The sequence below is a fragment of the Meles meles genome, chromosome X (genome assembly GCF_922984935.1).
Source record: "Meles meles chromosome X, mMelMel3.1 paternal haplotype, whole genome shotgun sequence".
NCBI classification, from domain to species: Eukaryota; Metazoa; Chordata; class Mammalia; order Carnivora; family Mustelidae; genus Meles; species Meles meles.
The window spans coordinates 84,030,229-84,047,998 of NC_060087.1; the positions used below are offsets into that span (position 1 = coordinate 84,030,229).

General features: G+C 35.9%; 1 protein-coding gene across 6 annotated transcripts in view; it reads right to left on the reverse strand.

Annotated features, from left to right (window-relative positions):
* Positions 1-242: 242 nt before the first annotated feature.
* Positions 243-17,770, reverse strand: part of ZMAT1 (zinc finger matrin-type 1) — a 38,099-nt gene continuing 20,571 nt past the window's right edge. For 2 of the 6 annotated variants that reach the window (XM_045996110.1, XM_045996112.1), the window contains exons 3-7: positions 15,082-15,183; positions 14,830-15,004; positions 13,048-13,116; positions 4,175-4,274; positions 243-2,714 (exon numbers count right to left, since the gene is read on the reverse strand). In XM_045996110.1, coding sequence (XP_045852066.1) covers positions 1,397-2,714; positions 4,175-4,274; positions 13,048-13,116; positions 14,830-15,004; positions 15,082-15,183 — 1,764 coding nt within the window. In that variant the 3' untranslated portion in view covers positions 243-1,396. The other 4 variants (XM_045996111.1, XM_045996113.1, XM_045996114.1 and 1 more) reach the window with 4 other exon arrangements.

A 17,770-nucleotide genomic window follows, 5' to 3' on the forward strand; every position in this document is an offset into this window, starting at 1 on the left:
TTTTTTAACTTAAAACTGAACTCAAGTCTGCTTCTACTAAGCAAGATGTGAAATAAATGAAATTATTACAATCTCACATTGTGATCTCCTAAGGGGTGCAAACTGCATAATTGTTTCTCCTCTCATTCCCCAAATAAAATCATCTTTGGCTGGCAAATGATTGGTTACACAAAACAGTATGTAGAAATTAAAACACTTTAATATAATATAAACATTTGCAGAATATAGACTGATTTTGTATCAGTACTTTTTGAGAGCTTTTTAAAACTATATATCATCTAAACTTACTATAGACTTTCATTTTCACTTTCAGATTTAGAAAATACAAAAATACACTGCAAATTAGATTTAACAAAAAAAATCAGTCTAAATCGCTTCATACATTTTTCTTGAAGAAAACCAAGAAACAAATAAACACACAACAACAACAATAAAATATCAACAACACTAACACAAACCTAAACAAGAAATGGATTCTGTAATGCCTGGTAGTTCTCTCATTTAAAATAAATTATCTCCCATGGGTAAATAATTCACCACCACAGCAATTTGATGAACAGAAGTAGGGACAACCCCATTAAACAAAATTACATTATATGTAAGAAACATATTTTTTCTTTTAAGAAAATGAGGAAAAGTAACTTGAGGAAAAGGCATATTGAATACTTTTACTTCACTTGGCTTTTGTTATAGGTTAAAGTTAACTGTTCACTTAGGAAAATTCAAATAATAATTTCATGAAACCAAGTTCTTCAACTTATTTCTTATTTCTTCAACTCAACCTTAAGGGAACAAAACTAAAAACAGTTCAAAATCCAAGAGTAGATTCATCCCAAAGCATTTCTTCAACAGGTTTCCTTTTCTTTTCTATTCTTGTGTTGGTATGTTGTTCTTTCTCAGAGGCTAGGTTTATACTTGTTTCTTCTTTCAATTCATTTTCAGTTTTTACACCCTGCCCCCAAACTAAGCTTTCCTGAATTGACAATGACCATATTCACCTCTTCTCTTCTTCATTGGATGTTTTTGTTTTTTTTTATCTAAATCCATTTTCTAAACTGATTTCTTCAATTCATCCTTAGGCAAATAAAATGAAATGTTCAAATTCCTAAAACAGACTCCTCCCAAAACACTGACTGTGGTCTTTTCTTCAACAGGTTTCCTTTTCTCTTGTTCTTGTTGTGTTTTTATGTTTTTCTTATGTTCTTTCTCAGAGGGTAGGTTTAAGCTTGTTTCTTCTTTCAACTCAATTTCAATTTACACACACAAAAACTAAGCTTTCCTAAACTGACACTGACTGTATCCACTGCTCCTTTTCTTTACTAGATATTCCTGTTTGTCTAAATCCATATTCTTAACTATTTCTTCAATTCATCTTTGGGTAAACAAAACTAAAAGCTCAAAATCCAAGAATAGATTCATCCCAAAGCATTTCCTCTTCTGTCTTTTCTTCAACAGATTTCTTTTTCTCTTTCTTGTGCTTACGTTCTTCTTTCTCAGTAGGTACACCATGGCTTTTTTTCTTTTTCCGATGTTTAGGCTTTCCTGAACTGACACTGACTTTATCTCCCTCTCTTTTCCTTTGTCGGATGCTCTTGTCCTTGTCTAGATCAGTATCCCCACAACTCTTTTTCCTTTTATGCTTGGACTGCTCTTTCTCTGGCCTTTCTTCGCCTTCCTCCAGGTGCCTTCTTCTCTTCTGATGTCTCCGTTTATGACCTGCTTGATGGTCACTGGTACTGTTTTCTGAAGAGAGAGGCTTGTAAACTTCAGATTCTACACTGTATGGGCCAGAGTTATTTTCTTGCTGACTAAGGCTAAGGGGTACTGGTTTTTCTGAGAAATAGTCTCTGATGGGCTGACAAGAGGTCAAGGAGTCTAGTCTCTGTTTGCTGTCATTAGTTGGTAAGCAATGAGGTAACTGGTTTTCTACTGCTTGTGAAATACTGTATGATCCTGTATAGGTCTGGGAAGCCTCAAATGGGAGTTTTTGCTCAAACATTCTATGTTTGGGTCTGGAATCAACCATTTCTTTGTACTTATGGGTTTCTGTAGAGCTATCACTAATCTTTCTAAAACAAGTCTTTGGCTCTAATCCTCTGGCTTTCTGCACTTTGATGTAATCTTCAAGTTCATCTTGGAAAGAATCATAAGTCCTCTTTGAATGAGCTGGTAACCGGTGATGTAATTGGCTTTCTACTGGTGAAATATTATATGGTTGTTGGTAGGTCTGGGAAGTCTCAAGTGAAAATCTTCGCTCAAACATTCGTCTGGGTCCAGAATCAACTTCTCTGTACCCACGGGTTTCCACAGAGTTCTCTCTTCTCTTTCTGAAACAAATCTTTGGATCTAGTCCTCTGGCTTTCTGCACTTTGATGTAATCTTCCAGTTCTTCTTGGAAAGAGTCATAGGTCTTCTTTGAATGAGCTGGTGAACAACGAGGTAACTGGTTTTCTCCTGTTTGTGAAATATTGTATGATCGTGGGTATGTCCGGAAAGACTCACATGGGAGTCTTTGTTCAAACATTCTATATCTGGATCTGGAATCAACTACTTCCCTGTACCCACGGGTTTCCAAAGAACCCTCTTCCATCTTTCTGAAACAAGTCTTGGATTCCAGTCCTCTGGCTTTCTGCACTTGGATGTAATCTGTACATTCATCTTGGGAAGAGTCTTGTGTCTTTGAATTCTTCACTAGATTGGTAACAATGGATTCTCTGCAAAGAAGACAGCAGAAAGTTCTTGTTACTAGGTTATTTTATTCTGAATATTTTCTTTGCTTTCAAAAAGATTAGTTTGGAAAAATAAAAACAAAAAAATCCCAAGCAAATTTTAAAAAACCTACTGTAATATAAAAGCTATAAATCATCACTGTTTATGCCAAAAAGAAGCAGCAAGCAGGGAGAGTCAGATACTTCCCATGTACCTCACGATTTTTTACACACAAAAAAATTTTCAGGGCTGAGATAAAAGGGAAGATGGGTACAAAGATGTAGACATAGCTGATACTGTCTTAGTACTTAAAGTGTAAGGCATGTTGGGATATGTGGGAAAGGACCAATAATATTTAGTGTCCCAAAATGGTCTGATCTGAATGTCACCCTGTTTTAGAAGTTTTAATTAGCTTCTTGTATAGATCTATAAATGTAGTGGCTATTTATTCTGGAACTCTGAGGTTTAAAATAAAGAGTCTAAATGAAGATTAATCAGACAATTAAGCTCCTAAGTATTCAGACTCAAAGTAGAAATATTTTCTACCAGAATAAAATAATGTGACAGAAACACTATGGTTTGATTTTTTTTTTTTTTAAAGATTTTATTTATTTATTTGACAGAGAAAAATCACAAGAGAGGCAGGCAGAGAGAGAGGAAGGGAAGCAGGCTCTCTGCTGAGCAGGGAGCCCGATGTGGGACTCGATCCCAGGACCCTGAGATCATGACCTGAGCTGAAGGCAGCGGCCTAATCCACTGAGCCACCCAGGCGCCCCTATGGTTTGATTTTTAAAGCAACAAACCAAAAATACAATAGTTAAGTGCCCCTCTGTCCTGCTACCTGACTTATCCAATCCCTATTGTACATTTAATCCTCTCCTTAAAACAATAAAATAGAATGGAATAAATATTTATTGAGCTCCTATTATATGTCAGGCCAGGCACCTTACAAATAATTTTAACATTTCATTATAACCACTTCATATTGGAGCTGCCCAAAGTTATATACTTGTTAGAAACACAGATATGATATTCTAATCCAGATCTGTCCAACAGCAAGACCTTTGTTCTTAACCACTGTACCTTGCTAGAAGGATGATGACCAGATCACTGTATCTCCAAAACTAAGCAACCTTCCAAGACTTATTTGAGTTTGTATGGCTCAATGAGAATGATCCTTCAGCATTTCTCCAGAAAAGGACAATGCTGTCTGGTCAGCAGGGGTGCCAATTATCCAGCTCTGCCAGTATACTATCATGGCTAGGAAAGTCCTTAGGGGATTCAAATACCATCAGTTTTAGCAGTATCAAATACTATCACCTACAAATGCCATCACCTACAGCAGTATCAACTCATAGGGAAATGAATGCCTAGAAAGTTTGTAAAAAAATACATGTAAGGGTACTTGACAGAAGCCCTGTTCTTTGGTGTCACAGGGGCATTTTGGTAAAAAAAAAATACTTACTTAATTTGGTGTTTACTTCCTTGCATATGGGACCGGAACATTTCTAAAGATGTAAAGGTGATATTACAAATATGGCAAATGTAGGTTCTCATACTAAATGCTGAAAAATAGAGAGTCCAAGTTAAGCAGGTCAATGTGGACACATTTGGAATCATAGAACTGGACAGGAATTTACTGAGATTATCTACTGAACTTTCCCAATTTGAAGATAAGGTCCAGAGAGGTCAAATGACTTGGTCAAAGTCAAAGAGCCAGTTAGTAATTGAGATAACCTCTCGGCGCCCATACTTCTTAATTTAGAGCCCAGAATTATTTATACTACATCACATTGCTTCTCTAGGCTTGGACTCTTTCTTAAGAAACTGCTATCTGCCTGCCTATTGTTTCTACATCAAAGTGCAGCAGGCACATCAAATTTAGTATGCCCGACCTCTTAATCCCTTAACCAACCTTTCTGCTTGTTCCTAATTCTCTTTCTGCCCAACAAAAACCTGAAAGGTCCCAAAAGATTAAACAAAAGCAAATTTTTACTCTCTTACCTGAAATCACTGTAGTGCATTAGTTTACCAAAAGTAATTTCCACAGAGAGATTTTAGATAGGAGAGAGGTTCAGTGAGCCCCACTCTCAGGATAAAAGCTGAAAGCAAGATTCTAAAACAAAACTACTAGTTACCACTTCAAAAGAATCAAGAACTATAGATATACCAGCTACCTTTCTATTCTGCTTCTTAGGTAGAATTGAAAGCAGGGGATAAATTAATCTTTATTTTCCTAACTTCATTATTCTTCCACTTCCTCTTTGGTCAGAAGTAGCAAATTAATAAATTTCATAAGCCAAATATGAAACAATCCCACCCTAAAGAAGAGGCAATAAATTGGTGGCTGCAGTAATTTTAGAGTCAAGAGAGGTCATCTTTTAAATCAAACAGCAATTTAATCACCAAAGGATGCTAAATTAATCATTATCAAGAATACTGGCTTTGTCCAAGGAAAGATCATTCATAGAAACAAGAGAATATTGTCAAGGAGAAAGAAATACGATAATTTGGAAGAACATGGGGAGTCTGCTTACAATTGACAGATACTCTAGTGGGCCCAGGAGAACTCAGCAGGTTATGCCAAAGACTGAATGAATGATTCCTCATAACTATCCTCTCTGCCAGTGCTCTGATTTCATGCTCACCAAGTCACTTACAGATTTAATTTGGTTTCCCATATTATTTGATCCTAAAAAAGGGATACCTGGGTGATAGATCCAAGTTTTAAAAACCTTGAGGACTGGAAAAATATTTATCTCCTCCTACCATAAATCAATACCAAAATGACAGTGTATTAACTTAAATGACAGTGTTTCCCAGACTTCTCTGCTAAGAATTACTTGGAGTATTACTTAAATATAGACCCCCAATTCCCTCTCCTGGAGAACATGATCCACTGTCTCTATGAGAGGGAATTTGTATTTTAACAATAGCTCAGGTAATTATTCTTAGAGAATGTATGAGAAATACACTAAGGGAATACCTTTCTTGTTCTCTGATTATTTATCAGTGTTTGCCAAGTTTGTTTGTGGTCCAGTCAGTTCCTGATTTGAGGTTTATCTAACATGAAGATGCTGGACTTCCTGCAAAGCCAAGGTCTAAAGCCAGGACTATGCATGCTCACAATAAACTTTTCAAAAAAATATTAATATCCTTATTTAACAAGTACAAAAATTAACATTCAGATTTGCTTGGCCAACAACATACATTTTGAGAGCACTGAAGTTATGCAAGTTAAGCAGGAATCCTGACTTCCTCTAGGTTAGTGGTTCTCAATGCTAGCTACATATTAGAATCATGTGGAAAACTAAAAATATTCATGTTACAGCTCCACATCAGACCGTTTAAATCAGAATCTCTAGGAGTGGAACCAGGCTTTCTTAATTTTGAAAGCGTTCTTAGATGATTTTTTTATACAGCCATTGAGCACCACTGCCCTAATATTGAGCCAATGATCTTCATTATGGTTATAAACTCAGATTAGATTTCAGGGGTTTTACATATTTGTTCAGTGCTTATAAAGTATACAGTATATATAACATTCTCCTCAGTTCCTCTTTTGTTTTTTTTTTTTTTTTACAAATTATATCAGAAGATTATAATATAGGTAATATATGGGTTTAGAGAAGCTGCAGGTCACATATAAAAGGTCCAGAGGCAGTTCTGGAACTCTGTGGTCTGATTACTATAACCTTAGCTCTTGTCTTTTTCATACACTGATATTCTTTATCTTTTTCTAGATATAGACATCTAAAAAAATAATATATAAATATGGCGTAAACACTTTCTGTGAAGATATGAAGCCTATTTATTGGCTCCAAGATCAAAATTCCTGGTCTAATCCTTCTGTAACCTGCCTCCATTATGTTTATCTTTTCCTTTTTAAATTGATATATAATTAATATATAGTGTTACATTAGTTCCAGGTAAACAATATAATGATTCAACAATTTTATACATTACTTAATGCTCACCAAGGTAAGTATACTCTAAATCTCTTTAATCTACTCTGTTTCTTATACTTTCTATTCTTCCATCTTGGTCTGCTCCTTGTTCCTGTCCAGCTCTGCTGCCCTCAGCTCTGCTAGGATTCCTTATTTCTGACTTCATTCAGAAACTCAAGCTTCTTTGAATCTCATACCTTTCAGAATTTTCCATAACCAAACACTTGTGGTGCCTATTTTTCTCCTAATCACAGCTCTATCTTATAACTGCCCAGACTGAGATCTTTGTTTTCAAAGCACAGATTGGGGAAGTATGTATCTTTATAGTCTACTGTTGTGGTTCTCAATCTTAGCTCTATATCCTAATCAGTTAGGGAGTTAAAAAACAGAAAACAAAACACTAATGTGTAGGTCCTAGGGATTCTAATTTAAATGATTTGTGGGATGGCCTGAGCACTGAGATGTCTAAAAGTTCCTTGCATAATTCTAACATGTAGGCAAGGTGAGAACCATTGTCTAATAGCTTAAATGGAAAATAACCAATTGAGAGCCTCATATAAAGAAAAGTGCAGCTTAACGTGAATTTACTTTATGAAGAAAAGTAGAAAAAGTCTACTTTACCTGTTTTTAAATTACAACAGGAGAACAAACATTGCAAAAAAAGGTAACATTTGTTAAGTACCTATTCTGTGATGGGTACTGTGCTGTTTCATTTCATCCTTTGAAAATCCTGTGAAGTAGCCTTATTTTCACTTTACACCTGAGGAATCTGAGGTACAACTGAGTAAGTGACTTCAAACATATCTCTCAATCTATGTTTATCCTTCTATATGACTCTTCTTTTCAATAAACAATTAGCAAATAATAAAAAAACTATGTACTTATTACCATATAAAGTGCTAAGATGGATATTGCAGAATAAAATATAATCTTTTGTCTCAAGGAGGCTAATTCATTTAAGGGGCTATAATTAGCGTAACTCTCAATGAACAGTGAAGTTTATGAGGAATCAGAGGAGGGGGAGAATATCAGCAGCCAGACAAGTGAGGGAAGTTATGATGGATCTTGGAGGATAAGAAGGATTTGAATTTTAAGGAAGGCAGATAAGGGCATTCCAGGGGAAGAAAACAGTATCAGATATGGGAGAGACAGCAATGAGCATGATGTGTTGACTTCAAATAATCTGTTCAAAAAACACTAAGCCCCTATGTGGCACCAAGAACCACGCTAGAATCTACGGGTACAAGATGGATAAAATGGGCAGGTTGCTGACAAATGCAAGTGAGAAACATATAAATAAAGGATTTCAATCTCATTTGGTAAAAGGTAAGAGGTATGCTTAAAGGCTATGGGAGCTCCATTCATCTGTTGATGGATAAAGAAGATGTGGTATATATACACAATGGAATACTATGCAGCCATCAAAAGAAATGAAATCTTGCCATTTGCGACGATGTGGATGGAACTAGAGCGTATCATGCTTAGTGAAATAAGTCAATCAAAGACAACTATCATATGATCTCCCTGATATGAGGACATGGAGAAGCAACATGGAGGGGTAGGGGGATAGGAGAAGAATAAATGACACAAGATGGGATTGGGAGGGAGACAAACCATAAATGACTCTTAATCTCACAAAACAAACTGGGGGTTGCTGGGGGGAGGTGGGATTGGGAGAAGGGGAGCGGGCTATGGACATTGGGGAGGGGAGGTGAACCATAAGAGACTATGGACTCTGAAAAACAACCTGAGGGTTTTGAAGGGTCAGGGGTGGGAGGTTGGGGCAACCTGAGGGTTTTGAAGGGTCAGGGGTGGGAGGTTGGGGGAACAGGTGGTAGGCACGTTTTGCATGGAGCACTGGGTGTTGTGCAAAAAGAATGAATACTGTTATGCTGAAAAAATAAATAAAATGGAAAAAAAAAGGCTATGGGAGCTCAAAGAAGCAGAGACACTTAGCACAGTATGGGGGTCTGAAGAAGGCTACTGGAAGAGATGATGCCTTAGTTAACTTGGAAGGATGAACAATAGTTATCTTGTTGAAAAGAGTTGAGAATAGTATTTTATGGAGATGGACTAGCATGACAGAAACACTGACGTGTTTATAAGAACTTCTTAAAATTTGGAATTGTTGTAGAATAAAATATAACAGGACAATATGGGAGAGGCAAAAGGGTGTCAGGTCAGAGAGATCTAAGTGTTATGCTAAGGAGCCTATACTTTTTATCCTGTGTATTGGGAAACCTTGAAATGCTTTAAGCAGTAAGTGACATAGTCAGCTGTGTGTTTTAGAGAAATCTCTCCTATAGCTGCAATATGGAGGATAAATTTGAGAGGCACAAGCCTCAAAGTAAGGAGACCACATGTATATAAATAACTAGACAAAGCAAGAGATAAGGAGGGCATGAGATAGAACACAGTAGGGATAGACAGGAGCAGGGAGATTGGTGAAATATACCATCAAAACTGGAAAAACGAAAAAAGAAAAAACTGGCAAAACTTGGTGACTGATTGAATGTGGGAGGTAAGTTTATCTGAAAGGTGTGAGAGGGGGAAGCACAGAAGAGTGGAAGAGAGTCCTGGACAGTGGTGTGGGTTTTAAAATCATTGCTGAGAGTAAAGTGAAGGAAAAGGTAAAGGGTTAAACAGGACAAGTCCACAGAGATTGGATTCCAAGACTCTATCAAGGTACATAATCTCTAGCTTTACATAATTTTCCACAGCATCACTCAGTATCCTGAATGTAAAAGTAGAAAATGGGGATGTGGAACTGATCCAGGGTTGAAATCTTGCTACTGAAGAATAAGAGAGTAACAATGAGGTATAAGTAAGACCCACCAGGAGGTTGTTACAGAATTGAAGTGTGAAATGATGATAGTGGAAATGTAATGGAAAGGAAAAATAGTTCTAATAAGACTTGATAAGACTTATTGATGGACAAGATAGAGGAAAATAAAGTAGTTGAAGATGCCCTCAAAGATTAAAATGTAGGTAACTAAGAAATGGTACAACAGGCAAAGACAGGAATCTTGGGAAAATTAAGTTGGTTTTAGAGAAGATTATTAATTCAATTTTAGGTATGTTGAGTTACAGGTAAAGGTGAGATATCTAAGTGCAATAATGAAGCTAGAAATTAGTAAGATAAACAAAACAAATACAATAAATAAAAAATACATACATACTTTAGTTCCATATCGTTATGGTAGCCATTCCTGTGCTAATAAGATCTGGGCTGGATGAGGGACATGAAGAAAGCAGTGAGAATGATGAAGAAAGACAGAGATTAGGTATAGTAGGAACATATATAAACAAAACAGATGGAAAAAAAGGCAGAGACAGAAAGAAGGGAGAAGATGGGTTGATGAATGAAATAGTCAAATTGTCATATATCAAATTGTTTCTGTCTTACCACTTGCTTACTTATAATATGGACTTCTGCTGTTCTGTTCTTTGAAATTCTCATTAGCTGATTTAAATTCTCCAGCTACTTTTTAATCCTCAAATGTTTACTGTTCTTAAAATGGAACAGTCGAAAGCAGGGCTGGAAATTTGTTCTTTGAGCTCTATTATGCTAATGGTCAGCCTTCCTCCCTGGCCAGATGAAAATTTCACCAAAATCCTTCCCTTATTCTAATAAACTTGAAACTTCAGAATGGTAACATGACTTTCCCAGGCTATACACACTTATCATAATTGATTCAGTTCCAGTTTTACCTAATGCTGACCTTTAAACTAGAAGGTACTTATTTCAGATATCTTCACCCTAGCAATAGGAAAAATAACCTAACAAGTTAAACTTGTCATTTCTCCAAACATCTACTACTTTTAGAAGCTCTACCACTTTTTTTTCACTTTATTTCTTTTTAGTGTTCTGAAACTCTACCACTTTTATTTCTGCTTTTGCCTAAATCAACATTCTTCAAATTCCTAGATAAAAACATGGATCTCTATGTAACTTTTTGGAATATGTTGAATCACGTTAATTAGGAAATTTAAATAGTATGAACGCAGGGTTAGCACTCAATATATCAAGATTAGTAGTTCACTGATTCTATATTAAACTAATTGCTATTGAGGGAGGTCTACTCTGTGCCAGTTTCTATCGCTAGCACTGGAAATACATTAGAGTTAGGTGAAATCCCTTCCCTCAAAGACCTTACACATTCTAGTAGGAGATAAAGACACATGAAGAGAAAATTATACATGCAGGTTAAGGAAGCACGAAGATAAGTCTTGAAGGAACAGAAAAGGCTTCCCAGGAAGTAGTATGTTAAAGAATGAGTAGGAATTACTAGACAGGCGCTTTAACCAGCTAAGCCACGGCGCCCACCATGAGTAGGAATTAGATAATGAAGAGGAACATGGAGATGTTTCAGGTAAAAGGCAGCATGAAAAAGGGCACAGAAGCAAGAAATAGGATAATGGTTTCTGGAAACCATAAGCAGTTTGTTGGTTCTGACCTATAAAGATATGACAGGAAGTAGCAGGGGATAAGCCTGGAGAAGATATGCAGGGAAAGATGATAAAGAGCTGTGAAACTTAGATTTTTATCCCCAGAAAAAGGAGAATCAAGTGAGGATTTTAAAGTAGGGAGTGGCATGGAAAGATGCGCACTTTAGGTGAAACACTCTCATGGTTAAATTGAGGGTAGATTTGGAGAGACAAACTGATGGTAGGGAGAGTGGTTAGGAGGCTGTGGCAATATTCTAGAACAATGCTTCTCAAAATTTATTGTGAGAACAAATCACCTAGTGATCTTGTCAAAATGCAGTTTCTGAGAGAACAAATCACCTAGTGATCTTGTCAAAATGCAGTTTCTGATTTAGTAGGTCTGCAGTGAGGCCTGAAATTCTTTTTTCTAACAAGCTCCCAAGTGATGCTGATGATGCTAGCCACAAATCACACTTTGAGTAGCAAAGCTCTAGGGAAGATGTTGAGGGCCTGAGCTAGTATGGGAGAAGTAGGGCTGGAGATAAGGGAACAGGTAAAACAGTCATGGCTTGGTGTTTCATTAGATATAAAAAGTAAAGAAGGTAGTGTTGGGGAATTCACAGTTAACTACAGGTTTCTATTCCAAGTGACTTGAGTGGAATTGAAATGATATGAGGTATCCAGGTAAAGCAGTAGCTGCCAGTAGGAGATATGAATTCAAAGCTTGACAGAAAGGTCGTAAGCATACAGATAAGAGATGAAATCAGGGGAACAGCTTAGATCATGTTTGTAGAGTAAGGTCAAGAATGGAGCCACAGGAACACCTACATTTAGGTAATGCATTAAAAAAAGATCCCCCAACGAAAACAGAAAAGAAACAGAAACACAGAAGAACCAGAACATAAGGAATTACATATGACAAAGAATAGGGCTTCAAGGTGGGAGAAATGAACATTTTCACATGAAGAAGAAAGGTCTAGTAAGAAAAGAATTGAAACATAACAGCAAGTGGACGAAAAGAAGTGGATGGAAGAGAGAATATGAAAAGGGAATAAAATACACTAGTAGTGAGAAGGTGCCTGTGGGGGGAAAATGAAAAAAAATATGGTTAGAAGAGCAAGTGGATTATTCCAGTCAGGATCAGAATCTTTATTGCACCTGAATTCTTGCCACTCTTTCTAGCTCTTCTGTTAATTCTCCTTCCCACTTCTACCACTCTAAATCATATACTCCCTCAATGAAGGTTTTCTGAACCATGGTGTTTCACTCCCCTAGTTACCAAAAAATATGTACACAAAAATTCATGTCTGTAGCCTCTTGCAATTAAGTGTTATAAATTCAGCAAGTTTATACACTTGCTCCTTCAGGGAAAATGGTATATCCTCATTTGTATTCCCAACAATGACTAGCCTAGCACCCTAGAGATACTTAAGCCATACTTAGTGACTGAATAATATAAGCACACGGCACTAATTAAAAATACTTCCTTATGTACCTATGACATAACATGGACATGGGGATACCTATATTTGATCCTATAATTAATAAAGGTCATCTAAACTTTTCAGAGTCTCATTTTCTAGAAAACCAACAGACAGAACCAGATGAACTCTGAAGTCCTTACTCATCTAAAATTGTATAATACCATCAGTACTATCAACCTGCAAATTGATATATACATAAGTCAGTATGTTTTATAAAATATAAACTTCCTATGAAAGAGTTTTGGGATATTTTTACTGTTTACCATTTGCATCTGATTTTGCTGGAAGAGGTTTCTCTCTTATGTTGTCTACAAACTTCTTTCTAGCTTCATTTCTTTTGTGTTTTTTCCCAACATAATGCTGTTGGGCCATTAACGGACTATTAAAGGAAGCAGGACAGAGCTTGCAATACTTGTTTGGATTATTCAAATCCAAAGCACTGCTGGAAGAGGAAGGCATAGTCTTGTCTTTAATCCCACCTGGAGGAGGCTTGACAGCAAGGGGCTTCAGAAAAGTTGATTGTGCAGAAGTAGTAAGAGGCACACCTGCTGAAATAGTTGTAATGAGAAGTCATCAACATATATTCAGTTATTAGAGCTGCATTCATTACAAAGTATTAGGGGAATTCAGAATTCCTTGAAAATTGCCATCTTTGGGCTTTTTTCCATACAGGGCTGTTGGATAAAGGCACTCAGGTTAAAAAGAATTTACTTTTCTGTGGGAATAGAAATTTGAATACAAGTCTGTCACCACGTTTCTTCAGCATTAAGTACAGGAAGGAATATTCAACATCAGGCATTGGCTAATTATATTTATTGGAATAATCAATGAAAGCATGAGAGCATAGGATGGTTCTTAAAATTAGTGAGGGTAAAACAGATGGTACCAACTTCTAAGCTGGTGTCTTTCTTGAGTACCCCAGTAAGTCTATCCAGTCCAGATTTGTGGTATTTGTATCGAAATAAAATTTATGCAGTTGTTTAAGTCTATAAAATTATATGTTTCTACAATTGTAGTTACTTCAGAGTTCTTACATTTAGTATCCCACATGAGCTTAAATTGATGAATTTGGGGGACTGGAAACAAGACTTTACAAGATGCTTTCTATTGTAGGACATACTGATTCCAACCCTCTTTAGAAGATAGGAAGACAAACAAATACACAAAAATTAGACAGACTAGAATAAGTTTAAAAATAATTCTGGTTTAATTTTTATATTATTATTCACAGTATTCTTTTATTTATTTTTTTATTATGTTCAGTTAGCCACTGCATAGTACATCATTAGTTTTTGATGTAGTGTTCAATGATGCGTTAGTTGTGTGTAACACCCAGTGCTCGTCATTATTAAGAAAACAGTATGTTTTAAGGTAGGGTGAGGCCTCCCATATGAGTTAGAAATTAATGTTGGTAAATTTTCCATACTAGGCATGCCTTATTCCTAAAGTGTTGAAACTAGTGAGAATGTAGTATATTATTTTTTACAGAGGATTAATCATCTCATTTTTTATTCTAGCACACAAATTTTTCAAAATACAAGTTCAGTTTTCCAGGGTATACTCTGCCACCTTAGGCCAGAAGCAAGATCTTTAGGTTAGATATCTCATGTGCTGGTGACTCAACATCACTGGAAGGAGGAAAGAGACAATGTTTTATAGTTCTGTGTGTCTTTGTGATCTAGCATAAAATAAGTACCCATTACTAATTGATGATGTTGGTGGCACTTTATATTTATAAGAGGAAAGAAGTGAACTATCAGGGTAGAAGGAGATTCTGTAACTTTTTTTTTCCTTATAGTTATAGTCAGAAAACACTATACCATAACTATATTATAGTGAAAATACTGGTGTGAACACATATGTGAGATAATGTTCTAGGAAGAACTAAAGAAGAAAAAATGAGATTGATGGCAAGGAAAAGAAGAAGGAGCTAAGTAAGATTTTATGATCTGATTAGAAAATGGAGAGCCCAGGCTGCTTTTTGTTGTTTCTTCATAGCAGCATAGCAAATCACCTGCTTTCATTTGTATTTAATAAACTAAAAGGGAAAGGTCATAACATTTCTTAAAATTCAGCTATCAATTATAATCTCCATATTAAATGACAAAGACACAGAAAGAGATTAACTGGGCAGAAGAAGAAGAATCAAGTTATTACTCCAGAGTGAAAGGCTCTCCAATAAAAAAATGGATAGCGAAGTTGGAAAAAAAAAATGATCAGGAGACCCTGTACTGAAGCTAAAGAGGTGAATGTAATCTTACCCATCTCTGGCTGAAATCCTGACGGAGATGCCTGATCATGCTCCTCCATTAATTGCTTCAGTTTTTTAGCATGGACTTTTCCCACATAGTGAGACTGAGCAACAATTGGGGAGCTAAATATCATGTTGCAGAGATCACAAAATTTATTTCTGTCTGCTACTTCACTTCTATGGACCTGAAATAAGCACAATCTTGTTAAAATTATTTGATAATTCAAAGTTTAGAATTACAACATCAATATAGGCCACTTACCTGAAAATTCCTAACATCCATCTTCATTTTCTTACCAGGCACTTCATTTTGTTCCCCATGCATTCGAAAATAAAACCTAACATTTTGAGCATGTTTTTCACTCTGAAAAAAGATATAATATGACTTCGTTTATGCAATAAAAGAAGCACCCCGAGTTTACACCTCTTTGGATTTGAGGATAGCACTTGTGAGTTGTAATATATGTGGTGTTGTACCATGTTTATAAAAGAGCTTCACATGCTTTTTTCAAATCTCTGAATCTCATAATGAAAATGCTATAATTTAGAAATCAATAACTTTTATGTTGTTGACAGAGCCTCCTGGTTGCTTCCCAATATCAAATTTCTTCTTCTTAGTTACATGTCTTGGGCAATATACCCAGCTAAAAGACTGCACATTTCAGCCTCCCTTTCCACAAAATGTAACCATGTGACTAGATTCTGGCCAATAAGATACAATCTGAACTATTGGGTAGAAGTTCTGAGAAATCTCTTTAACAGGCTGAGGGATGAGCCCTTCCAACCTTCTTCCCTTCTGTTTCTGGAATTAAGATCATAGTTCCAGCAGTCATCTGGGACTATAGGGGATCTTGAGGACAAAAACTAGTTCAGCAGAACAGAAAGACAGAAAATGCCTAGGTTCCTGATGATATCATGGAACTGTTGTCATGGAACTGTCATAGCAGCCCTGTACTGCTTACCTCTCAAAATTCTTTTGTGTGAAAATTTTAAACCTTCTAAGTTAAGCATATTAGAAAAATCTCCAAAAAATGTGTAACAAAATAAATAAGAATAACAAAAATGTTGGTGTAGGTAGAAGGGAAACTAGTATTCCTGAGCACATGCTGTGATATAATCACTATCTATAGAATTTTAAATTATGAAATATACTCATCTTGCAGAAAAGCCAGGAAATAATATAGCTGAAGCCCATACCCACCACTCTGCTTTAAGAGATGTTAACATTTTGCTATCTTTCTTTCAGATCTCCTTTTTAAAAGAGATAAAATTTTATATATATAGTCCTATCTCTTGTTATAAATACCACTCAATATGCACTTTGTCTTTTAACTTTATGATGATTTTTTTCATGTAAAATTTCACCACCACATCTTTATTTTAAAGCTATAGTAATGAGGTGAAACTACTGTACAGAAAGGCAAACAAAGCAATACAATGCTACAGAATAATAGCTTCAAGAATATATATATGAAATTTAGTACATGACAGAAGTGCCACACAAATCAATGTAGAAAGAATGGACTGTGAAATAAACAGTGCTGGGACATCTGGCTATCTGTATGAAAAACTGTCATATACACCCTCCTCCATATGCAAAATTCAATACTAGATGAGTAAATAACATGAGAAACAGAACTTTTAAAGGTATTCAAAGAAAATGGAGGGACATATCTATATGATATAAGTGCAAAAAATGGTTGTTTAAACATCTAAATAAAAATACAAAGGGAAATTTTAATAAGTGCAATATCCTTAAAACTCAAAACTTCTTTGTCAAAGATTAATTGCCCCTACAGCTGTGGGTTCATTTCCATTTCTTTGTGTCCTCTTTACTTCCTTTCATCAGTGTTTTATAGTTTTCAGACTATAGGTATTTCCCTGCTTTGGTTAGGTTTATTCCTAGCTATCTTATTGGTTTTGGTGCAATTGTAAATGGGATTGATTCCTTAACTTCTCTCTGCTGCTTTGTTATTGGTGTATAGCAATGTAACAGATTTCTGTATGTTGATTATGTGTCCTGAGACTTTACTGAATTCGTTTATCAGCTCTAGCATTTATTGTTGGAGTCATTTGAGAACACTGGACAGCAACATGGAAAAGAATGAAACTGGACTACTTTCTTACACCATCCAGAAAAATAAGTTCAAAATGGATTATAGACCTAAATGCGAGAACTGAAACCATAAAAATTCCAGAGGAGAACACAGGCAGTAACCTTCTCTTTGACATCGGTCTTAGCAACTTCTTTCTAGATATGTCTCCTGAGACAAGGGAAATGAAAGCAAAAATACACTACTGGGACTTCATCAAAATAAAAAGCTTCTGCATAGTGAAGGAAACAATCAGCACAACAAAAAGGCAACCTACGGAATAGGAGAAGATAATCTGCAAATGACATACCTGATAAAGGGTTAGTATCCAAAATATATAAAGAGCTTACCAAATCCAACACCCAAAAAATGAATAATTCAGTTAAAAAATGGGCAGAGGACATGAATAGACATTGTTCCAAAGATGACATCCAGATGGCCAACAGACATGAAAAGATGCTCAACATCACTCATCATCAGGGAAATACAAATCAAAACTACAATGTGGTATCACCTTATATCTGTCAGAATGGCTAAAATCAACAAGACAAGAAAAAATAGGTATTGGCAAGAGTGTGGAGAAAGGGGAACATTCTTGCACTGTTGTTGGTAATACAAACTGGTACAGCCACTCTGGAAAACAGTATGGAGATTTTTCAGAAAGTTAAAAGTAAACTACCTTATGATCCAGCAATTGCACTAGTAGGTATTTACCCAAAGAATACAAAAATACTGATTCAAAGGGATGCATGAACACTTATGTTTATAGCAGCATTATCTACAATAGCCAAATTATGGAAACAGCCCAAGTGTCCATTGACTGATGAATGGATAAAGAAGTGGTATATATATACAATG